The sequence below is a fragment of the Amphiura filiformis genome, chromosome 1 (assembly GCF_039555335.1).
Source record: "Amphiura filiformis chromosome 1, Afil_fr2py, whole genome shotgun sequence".
Classification (NCBI taxonomy): Eukaryota; Metazoa; Echinodermata; class Ophiuroidea; order Amphilepidida; family Amphiuridae; genus Amphiura; species Amphiura filiformis.
The window spans coordinates 49,454,108-49,470,732 of record NC_092628.1 but is presented as its reverse complement, the minus strand read 5'-3'; the positions used below and the strand labels follow the sequence as shown (position 1 = coordinate 49,470,732).

Here is a 16,625-nt window from a genome sequence, read left to right as displayed (position 1 = left end):
TTTCATACAACTAGTCCAAAAATGTCCACTTACTTGCAGACGTTTCGGAAACTCACAGTTTCCTTTATCGATGCTATTGTTGCAGTGACGATCTGTGTACTTAGACCGCTTAGACCCATAGTTGATTACACCTCCACCATAGGATATGAAACGTCTCGGTGGCTCGCTGACATCCTGGCCCCCATGGTAGGAAATTCCACTCAGCATGTGTTAAACTCGAAGTCTTTAGCTGAGGAGTTCGTGGATGTAGTGATAGAGGAAGGGGACATATTAAACTCCCATGATGTGGTTTCCTTGTTTACGTGCACGCCCATCAATAAAGTTCTGGACATTGTTAAAGAAAGGCTACAGAAGGAGGGTTGGTTGAAAGAGTATAATAAATCTCACGGCTTCAACTTAACAACAGAAGATGTAGTGGAATTGCTTGATTTCATCCTCTCTACCACTTATTTTACGTTTCGTGGGAAGATTTACAGGCAGCTTTTCGGCGCAGCGATGGGCAGCCCCGTTTCACCTTTGGCCGCCAATATTTTTATGGAACACCTGGAAGACATTGCTATCGCCACTGCTCCTTTGGAATGTAAACCTAAGCTATGGAAGAGATATGTGGATGATATCTTAGAAATTGTTTGCAAGGATGAAGTTAATAATCTCACTGACCACCTGAATCAAGCTGACGACACTGACTCCATTAAATTCACTTTTGAGAAGGAAGCGGATGGTAAGATCCCATTTTTGGACACATTGATTGTTCGCCGCGATGATGGGTCAGTTAAGTTAATGGTATACCGGAAGGCAACACACACCGACCAATACTTGAACTTTAGGTCACATCACCCTCTCCACCAGAAACTTGGCGTCGTGCGTACCCTTCTTGACAGAAAGAACAAAATAGTCACGGAAGAGCAAGACAGAGTAGAGGAGGAAACGCATATCAAAGGGGCTCTCCAAAATTGTGGTTACCCAGAATGGAGTATTGAAAAAGTGAAAGACCAGATGGCTAAGCCTAAACCTAAGAAAGACAGACCAAAGAAAGACGATTCCACCAAGTCTAAAGGCTTAGTTGTTATACCGTACGTGGAGGGTGTTTCAGAGCGCATCTCGAGAGTTTTTAAATCTTACAATATCTCAACCGCCATGAAACCCAATTGTACGCTGCGGAATCTCCTGGTTCATCCTAAGGACAAGCGAGATCCCCATCATTCCACGGACGTGATATATTCAATCCCATGTAAAAATTGTGACTTGTCATACATTGGGGAGACAGGAAGAAAGTTCGGTAAACGCTTGGAAGAGCATAAAACTGAGGCTGAAAACATTGGTGACAATATAAAGACCAGAGCCACTAGAAAGGCATCCCAATCGGTAGTTCACAAATCAGCCATCACCGACCACGTAGTAGACAACAACCACGTCATCAATTGGGAGGAGGCCAGAATCGTAGGCAAAGAGAGTGATAGATATAAGAGATGGATTAAGGAGGCAATCACCATCAGAAAGCGGGGAAAAACCATGAACCGAGACGAGGGGCAATACAACTTGAGTCACGTCTTTGACGATCTGATAGCTGAGAAATCAACTGGCAACTCGGTTGCTAAGCAGCAAAAATCATCTGCTGTACACAGATCGTCACTGCAACAATAGCATCGATAAAGGAAACTGTGAGTTTCCGAAACGTCTGCAAGTAAGTGGAAATTTTTGGACTAGTTGTATGAAATTACAAATACCAGTGAAAGGATAACTTGCAATTGTAGGCCATTTAGGACCTTGTTGATCCGAAAAAAATATTAAAATCTTAACTATTTAACATTATGTGAGTTATGATTACTGTTGTGAGTAATGACAATTGTTATTGATTATCACATGTTTTGATCCCCCAAGAGCATAAAACAAAGAGGAGAGTTGAACTCTAATGAGAGGAGCATATTTCTGTCACTGGATACTGAATACAAGGCAATAGGATTTTACTGCAACTTTCAAATCTTGAGTTACCTTCACTTAAATGTACGCAGCGACATGAATATTGGGACCATCGCAACAAATGAGGTGTCATAATGCGCAGAAATAAGTTCTGCTTCGAATGCATATCCCACATTTTGCATACGACCAACCTTTTTTGGAATAATGGTCATTATAGTAGCTGCTAACCTTAAGTAACGGCTTAATGCCTATACTAATATAGTAGCCCATCCTTCTGTAGTACTACGAAAGAATAATCTATCCTGTTAAAGTACTATCAAGTACTATAATCTATCCGGCTGAAGTACTAATTGCTTGTTCTATCATAATATTTACATTGTTCTTAATACCATGTTTATTCTGACTCACCCCTATTTTATCCATTGTTCTTGAGGCAAGTTGTGTACCACGCACTACGAAGGGGTGTCACTATATTGGGCTATTCCAGAAAATAAGTGTACATTCCTATAGAGGAGTAACTTTTCAATAAAAGAAATGTCTGGATTTTAAAGTTTGCTTTCTGAAAACGACTAGAATTCCAGTTGCCAATGTTACATGAAAAAGCTTGGAAATGAATGAAAAATCACAGAAATATCCAAAATGAGCTCTCAAATTGAGGATTTCTGATTTTGAACTATTTTGCTGCTGGATATTTTTCGCCTTTGGATACTTTAAAGGTCTTATCTGAATTTCCAACAATCACGACTTGACAAAAAGCCCGGAAATCCGAACTCCTCTATAAGGGGTGTACATCCATTTCCTGGAATAGCCCATTGTTCTATATTATTAAACGTTACTGTTGAAATTATATCATAAATTTATATTTTGCCATGAGTCTCCTCTGTCCAGTGATAACAAAATAAGTACAAACATACCCCGCATAATGATGATGTGACGTCATTAAGTGAGTGTGCCCTCGCGAAATGCTGAAATTCTATAGATCATGCGATTTTCACTGGATTGTCTGTTAAATACAAAAGGAAATGTATATTCTAAGTTAAAGGAGTATTTCGTGATCCTAGCATCCTCTATTTATGTCATTTTTCATTAGATATCCACGAAAAAACCTATTCCCAAAATTTCAGTTGATTCCGATTTTGCGTTCGCGAGTTATGCATGATTATGTGTATTACACTGTTCCATAGACAATGCGTTGTAATTTCGTTCTGGTGCACCAGAACAAAATTCAAATTTCACGATATCTTTGCTAAACGAATTAATCTGCAAGAAATATATTGTACATAAACATTATGTAGCCAGAGGTTTCCAGTGATATAAAAAGCTCAACCTTTTTTGAGAAAAGTGGGGAGATGAGGCTGTGGATCACGAAATGCCCTTTTAACCTCTATTTTAACCTCTAAATTTAATGTCTATAATACATTACTGAGCATGAGAGTAGAACAAGCGTCATAGATTGTACGGTAGAAACCTGATGACTTTGACCAAGCCCTCCCCTCCCCTGGTCAACTTTGTTGGTCTGGTGGGTTTACATCTGTTTCACTAAAAACGAGTGGGCGCAAGGATGGATCAACGATTATTTCAAGTCATTTGGGTGTACACGCAAGCGTCTTAGTATTATGCTGGATGAGAACCTTATCGGGGTAGTGCAATAATTTGGGCTCAATTTGGTCAAAATTGTAAGGTAAATGATTACACACAAAATAAATGTACAAGGGTCAGTCAGTATGTAATTATTACTGTTGACTTGTGACCCTATAATATATGGATTATTTTACACAGCATTTCTCTACACAGAAAATAGCTGAATATAAAGAGAGATCATCGGCGGTTGAATTACAAATTTATATTCAAGACTTGTCTGTTCATTTGAGGTTGAGATCATCCATCAAAATTACATGAATCATTAAATTTCTATTAACATAGCATTTTGTGATACTTTAAGCCATATTTACATGAAATTGTGCGATTTTTATGCATTTCTAGCATATTGTATTAGTATTACTACGAACGCGCAGATTATTGTTTGATTTGCATTTACATTTTCCTCTGTTTCAATTTGAAGATAATTATTATAATATGTAATAACTGCTTTTATATAAACCAACATTGGCCTCCTGTTTATCCTTATCATTGTCCTGTATAAATTTCAGTATTTTCTTTTAATTTTGGTTTGTCATCAAGAGTGTGATTGTCATCTATAAGTGTGATGTGAGTATTTGGTGGCAAACATGGAATGAGAGATTATATGGTATTACCGTAAAAACTCGATAGTTAGCATATGTGCTTACTATCGAGCGCTCTTAAAATATGCAAACACGAAGATCCCCATCCACAAAAGTGTAAAGGATTTTGAGCAAATAATCGATACACATTGTTATATACGAACAAGTAAACCTACAAATGTGTGTTTCAACCCCATTAGCTCAGTTGGTAAAGCGCCAGACTTTGATACAATTTCATGTTTTCAAAAGCGCTCGATAGTAAGCACATCATGCTAACTATCGAGTTTTTACGGTATACATGTATCGTTGGCTTTATGTTTCAGATCCAGTGAACCGAATCGAATGAATATTTCAAACAAAATAAACATATTTAAATGGCTCACTTTTCGGTTAGTATATGCATTTTCTTTATTGTAGCACAACCTCCCATTTTTATTGGGATACCCTGTATTACGTAAATACAGTTTAGAAACAGTCCAAGTTTTACACAGAAGTTGCAACTACTTTTGACCGGGATTCAAGGTTGGTATCTCTGATACAGATATTTATAAACCTGTTGAACACCTGTTGTATAATACCCTATCTAATAGAACTAAAACTTAGTTGTAGTGTCAAAATAACCTCAAATAAAGAAAGTACGCAGCTATGTAACCCATCCTACACCAAATCCTGATCTTGATACAACAACACCATCATGCAGTTAATGTTAACTACATGTAAGCACACAACACAGGGGCACTCACAATAGGCAATTGAACCCTACTGGTAGCGCTGTGTTGTAGATATAGGAGATGAACTGAATTTTCAACCCGGTACAAGCTTTAATAACGGGGGACCATACATTTTTATGAGAAAGAAATCCTACCATCTATCCAAACTCCCGTGTTATTCCAATGCACATTTTGCTTCACCGAGCAGCCCTGGCTTGGTCGTATTTGGAAGATTGGTGTCACAAAATAATAGGTACAAATTTAGTACTTTCTGTTAATCAAGTATGGTTTATTCTCTACATGTCAATCTTCAAATAATTAGCATAGTCCTTATAATAACAGGGGACCGCCTTGATGAGTAAATGACAGCAAACCACTGAAAATACCTCAAAACTCGGTCAGTGGAGCTCCGCTCGTACATGTCAATAGCGTCATTATCGATTGGATTAGTCGACCGTAGCGGACAATTCGATCGCTCATTGGATTAATATTATCACGTGGTAATAAATATCGGTCTAATCTTCACAGAGAATTTGCCGTGGATATAACTGCACTATGCTCTAAATTTGACAACGGATAATGTAGTTGTGAACAAATGGTTGAAACGTTTGTTGCACTGTCCTGATGCTACGTAATTTGAATAAACTTGTGTACATACAGTGCCTATATCAGATATGACATAATAAATCCAATAAAACAGCCATAGGTGTCAATTGTCTTCTGGAAAAGGGCTCGTGATTGGTAAAAGTAATTTCTTGGCTACTTATATTGCACTAACACATAATTGTCCCGAAAATACAAACGCATACTTTTGGGACAACTATGTGTTAGTGCACTAACACATAGTTGTACCGAAAATACATGGTGTAATAAAGAGCAAAGAAATTATCTTCTAACAATTACGACTCGAGCCCTTTCCCAAAAGACTGATTTTGATGGTCATTCAATGGTAATTATATCATTATGAGCACTGCATGTACACAGGTTTATTCAAAGTACGAAGCATCAGGAGTGTGCAAAAAACGGTTCAACCATTTGTTCACAACTACATTAACCGTTGTGCAAAATCATTAGAGTAAAGGTCGTGTGCAGAATCTTTTTAGCTCCAATTTGAGATCAAATTTGCTACCAAACACTCTAAATTGACAAGATTGATACCAGTATATGAAAGTTGGTGTATTTTCAAAAATTGCAAACCCGGGGTTGCAAATCAAACCAATGCACGCTCATCAATGCCTTTCCAATTAACAATTGGAAAAACCCACCCATTGTACCGGCACTTGGGATAGTCTGCAAGGGCTCATCGCAGGCAAGCAAGCTTGACCACGCATAGCAAATTTGGACCACGTGCATCGTTTTGATTTGCAACTTTTCAAAATGCACCAACTTTCAATCTCTGTCAATTTAGAGTATTTGGTAGCAAATTTGTTATCAAATTGGAACTAACATAACTGGGGACTTTCTTTATTTGAGGTATTTATTTTGTTGGCTCGACTTTCATGTAATACAACGTCAAAATCTACCATCTTTGAAAAATAGAGAATCTCGTGGTTAAGAATATACGAATTTACAAGTATACTTGATTACGTATTTATACAGCATTACCATCAAAATAAATAGGCTTTAGGGATACTGCCAACTCACCAAAAAGGTGGGCCTTTTAAATCACAGCGTGTTTAAAACATCCGAGAACAGCAAACGTACATGGTACATATGTCTAGTTTTAGGCAAGAATAAATACTAGATCCTGAGTCTGCCTTTGGTAAAATATGAGACTTGCCATTGGAAATGAGATGTATTTGAACTTCAACGAATTTAGGACTTGAAGGATTGGTTTGCTTGAAGGTGGGTTCGCTTAAAACCATAAGACTTAACTAATCTAAATCGATGGTGGTCTATAATGCTTAAACGTTGGACAAAATGCGGGACAAAATGCCAATGTTTTATTTCGAAAAGCATACCGATTTACAGAAAATTATCAATAAACACCATTTCGTATGTTTTGTGGGAGGGGCGGATTTGTCAACTGTTATTCAATGAAAGCTAAACTGATCCTATTGCAAAAAGCGCAAATTGAAGGAAATGATCCAGCTAAGTTCAGCGCCCGGTCATGATCTAGTTGTAAACCCAGTCGCCAATATTCATCTCACATGAAGAATTTGGTTATGAATGTCGGTTTATCTGTTAAATGTTCAAGTTATTAAATCATTTGGGGTAAATCATTTTTAAGAGAGTTACATGCCGGGGTAACATGCAACTATTGATTTTCTCAACGGTAAACAAATCTTCTGGGAATATAATGATAAGGACTTATTTCAATGTCTATACAATAAAATTGTACAACGGGACTATAACCAATAACCATATTCACGAGATATGCAAAATAAGGCGGGAAGCAGTAAACCTTGCACATCATCTTAACACCGCACCTCATTTACTTTAATTGTCTTTTTCACATAATACGGTACATCTCAGCATTAGAATACTCTTTCCCAAAAAGTTTTAAATAATCACACCTAATAATACACATCATCTTTCTTCATGAAAGTTGAATCCCTATTTAATTTTCTGTGGGCGTTTCGTGATAAATGAATGCTGGATCCTCCGTTGATTCCACTGTATGAATGTAAAATTCAATATACTTACGTTTTCATCACAAAATCGGCCATTTTGCTAATGACGAAAACAAAAAAACGCCTTGATTCCTGGCATTGTAGCAATTTAAAAGAGGGAAAGAATCAGAAGACGACGAAGAAGAAATATATTCGACCCGGACACAATATATATTAGGTGGTTGAACCACATAAAGAGGTTTTATGGGGCTTTTTTTTTTTTCAAACACAATATTTTAAAAGTTTCATGTCCTTTATTTAACCCGACGTGTAAATGTTATTAAATACAGTTATGATAAAAAAAAATGAAAACATTCAACGCAGAAAAATACACACCGATCACATGAAACATTGGTCTGATATCATGCCTGCATGTAAACAAACGATGAGCCGCAGCATCATAAAATCATCGCCGTAGTCAAACTATTGAACTTGGATGCGGTTTAACCTCATAATTAAACTCTCATAACGACTTTTAGCATCCCTAAATGAATAATAAAAATACCCAGACATTCAAATTATTATAACCTACAAAATAATCTAGGCTGAGAAATGTTGCATTTCCTACATTCATTAAATTTATGCTATAATTCTTTTAAACCATATTTACCATAAAACCGCAATTACACCGCAATTACACCGCAAAAAAACCCAACCGACAGCCCTTTTCTTAAAACGTGGATGTGGAGTGGATAAAATAAAACAGTTTCATCGGAGCAGTTATCATCAAAAAAGTAAAGATTCTAATCATCTCTTCGACCCCGTCTGGACACAATAACGATTTTTTTTCACAGGACTTGTTTGAATTGATTCGAGAACGATGGTGATCCCGGAATGGTGATTCAGCTGACCACTGTCAATATTGAATCATCATATGCGTTCCTTAAGGCCCTCTTTTTTTTTGCGGTCCCAAAGACCACATGTTCTTAATTTGTCACTCACAGAGCCCCTTTTTGAAAAGAGAATCCTCATCAGAATACCGGTTCCTTCTTGAACATTCTACAATGGTTTTTTTCTGGGTTTTTTTTTGTGTGATACATTTTCCACAGAAACTCCTTTTATTTCTTCAATATTCTCAATACAGTATACTATATAAAAATGATATTATCCACTTTCGTCAATAAAGTACCCCCAATAATAAGCATTTGCCCCTGAAGAGACTTCCAATTTTGAGAATTGTCCATAAAAGACCTCCTATCATAGACTTCGTCGGAGCTTGAAATTTGAATTCCAGTTTCCTTTCTCACGAAGTAAGGGCTAAGAGTGAAACTGTACAATATTTGGGAGTGGCTTTCTCTCCTTTCTCCTTTTCCTTGCTATTTTCTTCCATTTCTTGATTTGTTTATCAAAGCTATCTGGGCCAGCGTACATCTTATTAGCTTGTATGAGCTTGGAACGGTCCATGGATTTCCATGGATTAGCATGTGTCCCTCATGGACCAACCTAGGTAAACAAACAAACAACAAACAAACAAACAAACTTGTGCCCGATGTTGAAAGATAGTGCTACACACGCCCCCTACACCACCAACTGCAGCAGTATCAATTAACAACAATAGCAACTAAAACGGACGTAAGCATACGGATAAACAAAGAAATAGTTAACGTATTTCTGCGGTTCATTTACAGGTCGCTTTAAAAAGAGATTGCTTATTTATTTCCTTCAGCAAATTCGACCAGAAAACGCACTACAACACAACTATGTGCCCATTCATGAATCTCTTGCATGGTTTACTGTATCATAAGATGACACGCTTATACTACAACGATTAACCCTTTTACCGCAAAGGTTAGTACAATTTCATACAGAGTTACTCTCCACGGTCTTCAACAGTGTAACAGCGGGTTATTTCAATTTTCCTCCTAATTCTACTATTCGAGACTTTGACAGCAATTTTTTAAAAGGTCGAAAGGTTTTAGAATTTGTATTTTTGCGTTCTTTGCTTTATTTTTATATTGCAATTTCCAACTGAATATTCCAGTGAATGCATTTTTGTTTCACCGCGATCGCGAGATGATACATTAGTCAGGAACGTGACAGCGAATAATGAATTTCAGGCCTATAATACCTTTATCTTTTATAGACTTTCAGAAAGCGTTGGACAGATGAAGATACAAATCCAATATAATTATGAAGAGCTTATTTATTTCCAAACCGTGTTAAGTCCACAAACCCATGTTTCCGATTTACCTGTGCAATATTGCAATGGGTTGTAATGCTATATCATGATATAGGTATTATGACAAGATGGTGAGTAAAAAGGAAAAAGTACTAGATACTAGTATAGTATTGAAAAATCTCCTTAGGTTTGCAAAAATAAGGTTTGATAAAGTGAATGCATGAATCTTTATAAAACTTCAATTGCTTAAGTAGATAATGGGACTTGATTGGTCAAGGGTTTTGCTAGCCATGCATGCATGTTAAGAGGCCTTAAGAGCAGCAAACTTTATGTGCCGAATCTTCCTAATAATACTCTCTTTGTTAGTATTTGGTATCATTGTTTTTTTATCTGTCATACCAGAAGAACGTTTTTTATCCCGCCCACCCACCCAAATATGGGTGTGAAGTATGTCAAATTTTGTGTCTCTTTATCCCATTATTTGTCTATGAGCAATTCAATATTATGGTCTATATTTAATTTGATATTTATTTTCAGATAAGTTGAAAATTAATAATTATGTTCGCTTTTTCCCTATGCTTGTTAATTATCGATTAAAAGAAGCACAACTTTCTATTTCATTCACCATAAATTAATCTGTAAAGAAAATTGTAGTTAGTTGTTTACATCTCACCAATGGCTGACTCTGATGGGTATTAGGCTAGCAATACAGATAAGTGGCTGGTCAAGTATCGGAAAGCGGATGCATTATGCGGACTGAAACTGGGATATATGGGACATAATGATAATGGCCTCCTACATTGAACTTAATTGATTCGGTTTAAAATGCTCTCTTTCTCATCTCTTTGTAAATGCAAACCGCAAAAAAGTAGACCACAGTTATTATATTCATTTGAAGATTTAAAGGAGGATTTCGTGATCCTAGCATCCTCTTTTTATGACATTTTCAGTAGATATCCACGAAAAAGCTTATTTCCAAAATTTCAGTTGATTCCGATTTTGCGTTTGCGAGTTATGCATGATTATGTGTATTACACTGCTCCATAGACAATGTGTTGTAATTTCGTTCTGGTGCACCAGAACGAAATTCAAATTTGGCGATATTTTTGCTAAACGAATTAATCTGCAAGAAATATTTGGTACATAAACATTATGTAGCGAGAGGTATCCAGTGGTGTAAAAATCTCAACTTTTTTTGGGAAAAGTGGGGGATGAGGCTGTGGATCACGAAATGCCCCTTTAAGGAGTTCTTTGATCACGAACTCCACATACAACGGGTTATTTGGGTTTATAAACGCACTTAGTGAGTTCAATGTACGGACACACATCGGTTTAAAAGTTGTAGTAATAGCCTGTTTACGTGTCCAGACATCTAGCTTTCCCCGCTTCTAGAACTAGGGCATTCGGCCACTATGGTATTCTTGACAGAGATCGCTTTTTGTTTAACTTTGACGTTAATATTTTCAGAAACATTGTCCAATAATTTCAAGAGTTCAAGATGTATGTACAAATGGGCTATTCCAGAAAATAGATGCACACCCCCTATAGAGGAGTTTGGATTTCCAGGCTTTTTGTCCAGTCGTGACTATTGGAAATCCAGACTTTTCAAGTGTCCAAAGGCAAAAAAATCCGGCAGAAAAATAGGTCAAAATCAGAAATCCTCAATTTGTGAGCTCATATTGGACATTTCCGTGATTTTTTATTCATTTAATTGGATTTCCAAGCTTTTTCAAGTGACATTGGCAACTGGAATTCCAGTCGTTTTCATAAAGCAGACTTGGAAATCCAGACATTTCTTTGATTGAAAAGTTACTCCTCTATAGGGGGTGTGCATTTATTTTCTGGAATAGCCCAATGGTTATCAGCACTGGAATTTTTTGAGTCAACATATTTCACGTCACAAACAGTGTACTGCTGCTCTTTCCATACGTTGCATTTAACATGCCCTATCCAACGGCAGTGTCATTATTTTTGAGCATGTTTGTTTTTGTTTTTCTACTACTAGGAATTTCGTTTCGGACCATAAGTGACCTCTTAATGACCTTTGACCCGAAATAAAAAAAACACCACATACACACTGGGTAACAACAATTCCTGTGTTGAAATAAAGTCACTGTGCTATGTTTTTCTAGGCTGATAAATTTTTGAATGTATTTGGTTTTATACCGGAAGTGATTACCCCATATTCATTGGTCAATCCATGTGTGCAAGTGATGTCACTCTGCTACGTTATTTGTGGCAGAAGTAGCATTTTGAGTTGAAAAAACGTTTTTAACCCCTATGACCTCTCTGTGATTTTTTGAACAACACCAAGTGTCCCGCCCACCAAGGGCAAACCCCATTTTCCCACGATCATTTGTAAGCTAAAATGTGAGATTTGGAAGAGAAAAAAAGAGAAAAACGGGCCAACCACTGTGTCCTGGGGCACAAAACATCATAAATCTAAATTTCAATTGTCAATTTAAAGCGCATGGATTGTTTCAATGCTGTACATGATGCAATCGATATAACCTAAAGGCTAGGCTGTTTCGGGCTCTGCTCACCTCTACAGCTCTGCGTGCTACTTTTTAATTTGCAACTTTTACAAATGCACCAAATTTCATATACTGGTATCAATCTTTGTCAATTTAGAGGTTTTGGTAGCAAATGCGGTATCAAATTAGTGCTGAAAAGAAGCTGCATACGGCTGTGTCAATCAAATCGGCACAACATAAGCAGGTTTAGATTTATGACGGGTTCACGGTTGTTTGATGGCATGTAAATCTGAGTCATTTTTAAGAAAAGTTGAACAATGATGGTGCTATTTATCTTAAATCTTGTTTGCATCTTTACAAGGGGTAGACACCTGTATAATTCATGGTATTAGAACATCAGCAAAAATACTAACAAATGACAATGGAATTTTCAAAACAATTTTTATCATGAAATGTAAGGTACATTGTACAGCTCTTATTATCTGGCTATAAATTTAAATTTAAAATATATGTAAATAGCGCCCTCAATTTGCACACAAATGTACAGTTTATAGAATAAAAATTACCACAATAAATTTTGGCCTTGATTCTTTCCGGTTCGTAATCACCTAGGTATTGACTCATCATGCTCACTGCTTAGACCATTTTGTTTAACTTGTTTAAATGCATTTCCGCTCCAATGATGTTTTCCTTTCTTGAATTTTTTTGTTATTATCCGGACGTTTTGTTGAAACTATATATGCTACAATTATTATGATCGGCCAATGAGAACGTCAATCAAGAGCACACATGAAAAAGTTAGTCCCGGTGACGTAACCAGACCTGACCTTCCGGGGTGGGTGCAAGATTTAAACATTTCCCAATTTCTGATCAAAAGTTGTAGTATTTTTGTGCGAGCCTAATTTTTGCCTATTTCCCCCTATTTTTTGCCTCTTCTTCCCATTTTTTTTGTGTCGGGGGGGGGGGGTGGGCAGCTTGCCCCCGGCCTCAACTGGTTACGCCACTGGTTAGTCCATATAGAAAGGACCACAAGATAGTACACACGCTGTGTGGGTTGTCGTGATGACGCACTTGCTGGCCCTTTCCGATGGACTAGCTATGTTGTTACTTATGTCCATCAAAAGAGGAGATGGCAACAACTGATGATAAATTCTTAAACAAACGCGCAGAACAGCCTTTACTAATATGTTTAAAATGGACCGGATGAGAAGGATAAGCGCTACCCTGTGTATATACCTTTTACTTGATGAAACTCGTGATTAATGTGTTTTTGTGAATTTTTGACTGTTTGACTTGTGTCCCTTCCGAAAATATTAGTAGTTTGCTCTTTTATCTATTTATTTCCGGTAAATAGTTTCAACCACAAAAAGAAAAAGAAAACATTTTCTGAAATGGCAACGTATCTCTTGAGGAAGAGGCACTTGAATTTTCGCATTCAAAAATTCACACCGACTTGGCCCGGATAAAGAACACAAAATGAGGTGTTATTTTTTAAATTGTCATAATTCAAAGAACGGAGCCGTCAATTTTCAACATTCAAAAAGAATAAGATGTTTTATACTAGGTCTATCTAAACCACATCGAGGTTCGATGTGGTTCGGGCATTGAAATACCTACATATCTTTCAGGAACACCCTGTATTGGCACCTCATTTACTTCAGTTGAATCGCAAATTACTACTGTTCAATTCTTATAACGTATTGCCTTTTAAAATATTCACAATTTTGAGAAGCGCACTTTCAAACCTAAAGTTGTATTCGCTCTCACCTACTGCTACTATGGTCTCATCTCTTTATACATATTTCCGATTTAATTAAAAGTACCATCTCTAAAGGAAAAATAGCTTGTATAGAGACATATAGGGTCCACAACTTATAAGTTCCCCCAAAAATACTTTTTAACATAACTAGACAAATATTTGACGAAATGCAAACGTGTAAAATGGTATGGGTAGCCTTATTTGTTTTGCACATTTGATCCAAATTATAGCGTCACACGTCATTTTGTTTAGTCACAATGGTTCAATATGTAAACAAAAGAGACCGTTTTTAACAGTGTTAAAAGTTGCATCTAAGTCCATAGGAGGCAACTCTAAAACAAGACAGTATGCCAGTAATATTCATGTGTTTGTTAAAGAAAACTTAATCTTTGTTTTTCTTCTTTTTCAAAAGCAAAAAAGGTGTTTAATTCTTTTCTCTTTAATGATAAATAGCTGAGTTGGGCGGGATATGTACTGCGGTGAGAATAGACCATACATCACCAGTAGTTCATCACATGTGAAAAGTAATTTTAAAAATGCCTCGTTTGCCCGATTTCCTTCGCGGTCGACCAATAGGTTTGCTGGATGAAAATGTACCAGTGAAAGAAATTGCTCGTCGTATGGGAGTTGCACCAATGCGATTCGAAAATTGAGAATAAAATTTCAGGTGACATGAGAAGTGAAAAATCAGCCGACATCACCTCGTGGACGTGTGCTCGTCAGGACATGTCAATAGTGAATTTGGCTGAAACCAGCAACGGATCCGGACTTTAATAAACAGCATGCGCCGACGTTGTAATGCACTTGTTAACAGTGTAGGAGGACACATTCCCTACAGAACATCTACCGAGACTTTCAGTTTTATTTCCATTACAAACACATGAACAGACATCCCAGCAAACACAAAACGTTTTCGACATCATTCGCAAAAGGTTATAAAAGGTTATCAGAAAACGTTTAAAATGTCGGGTTATATAAAGGGTATATTAAGAGTATAAAACGTTTTCATAACCTTAAAAAACAATTTTTGATAATCTACTGCTCAGCAAACAAAAATGTTTTACAGAAAACGTTTAAATGTCGGGTTATATAAAAGGTATAAAAACGTTTTAATAACATTCCAAAAAGATTCTTGAAAACTTGATACAAAACATTCTAAACAGAATGTTATTTTAGTTGAAAAAATATTTTGCGAAAATGTTTGCCCAAAATATTTTCAATAACGTTTTAAAAACGTTTTCATGACCTTTTATTGCCCGACATTTAAATGTTATTAAAAGGTTTTGAAAAAAAACATTTTAAGAACATTTCTGTGTTTGCTGGGTTCAAATATTTTAACATAATGTTATTTAAGTGTTGACAAAATATTTGGCAAAAAATGTTTGCAAAAATAGTTTACTATAACATTTTTTGAAAACATTTAAAAATATTGTTGTAGTGTGTTTTCATACAAAACGTTTTAAAACGTTATCATGACCTTTATCCGACATTTTAATGTTATTAAAACGTTTTTACCTAAACCAAAAGCCAAAATATAACTTATTTAAAACGTTTTTAAAACGTTTTTGTGTTTGCTAGGATACTGTATTGCTTGAAAATTGCCTCCTATGGACTAAGGTGCAACTTTTCATACTGCCTCTTTTTTTAAATAATGACCCATTGTGACCGAACGCAATGATGTGTGACACTACAAATTGGTCCAGATTTGTAAAACAAACCACGTTACTCATAACTTTTTACAATTTTACATTTCGTCAAATACTTTTCGATTTGTTTCAAAAAGCATTAGGGGGAACTTGTAAGTTGTGCACCCTATATCTGCCTCCTGAGCATGCCTCCAGATATCCGATACCTACCTCCTAATGTGCCTCCATCTATCTGTCGTCGATACCTACCTCCTGATATGTGCCTCCAGCTATCTGTCTTCAAATATCTGCCTCCTTCAGATATCTGTCTCTAGATATCTGCATCCTTCAGCTACCTACCTCCAGATATCTGTCTCCAGATACCTCAAGATATCTGTCTCCAGATGCCTCAAGATATCTGCCTCCAGATGCAGCCCCAGATATCTGCCTCCAGATATTTGCCTCAAGATACTTGCCTCAAGATACTTGCCTCCACTGGAGATATCTGTCTCCAGATTACTGTCAGTTATCAGCACAATGAAATCATTAAATGTTGATAAGAAACTGTTTTAATTGTTGACAAACAAAATAGGCCAATGTAGGGGTCGGGTTGGGCTTGTGTAGGGTAACTTCCATCGAAACAAGCCGCACAATTGCATCATCTTCCAGTTCTTATCAAACAAGGAGCTAGTGACACTTATTGGCCCAAGTTCAACAATTCAATCATGGGGATTTCAGGTGACAGGAATCTTGGCGTAGTAATTACACAAGCAATCGAAGTAATATGATTTTGTAAACAAACAAATCTTGGAAAGACGTGACACGTGCTCAATCAAAATTCACCTAGTGCGATATACTCGTGGGGAATGTTTCATTCATAAGTTTTTTTACTATTATATCACAGCAAGCATTTTACTATGCTCAGCAAGCTATGGTGAGGACGGTATACTATAAACACGCGTGCTTTACATGTAGGTAAATATATAGGTTAAATTGGTACAAATTGGTTAACAGAACCTCACTGTGTTTAGAAATACTTGCCTTAATATACGCTACCAAATATAATTGGCGTATTTTGCCAAATTTAAGGCAGATGCTATGATTTTTGTAAATTTCAAATGATTTCTCTAGTCTGTACGTCTTCAGGAGACAGACATTGTTTGGTTAAATAATAAAAAAGTTTC

At 36.6% G+C, this 16,625-nt stretch overlaps 1 protein-coding gene across 1 annotated transcript; it reads left to right on the top strand.

Moving 5' to 3' along the window:
- The first annotated feature begins 183 nt into the window (after positions 1-183).
- Positions 184-15,982, top strand: LOC140161342 (uncharacterized). Its single transcript, XM_072184827.1, has 2 exons — positions 184-1,499; positions 15,763-15,982. Exons 1-2 carry the CDS (start codon positions 184-186, stop codon positions 15,980-15,982), a joined length of 1,536 nt encoding a protein of 511 aa, XP_072040928.1.
- Positions 15,983-16,625: the final 643 nt, after the last annotated feature.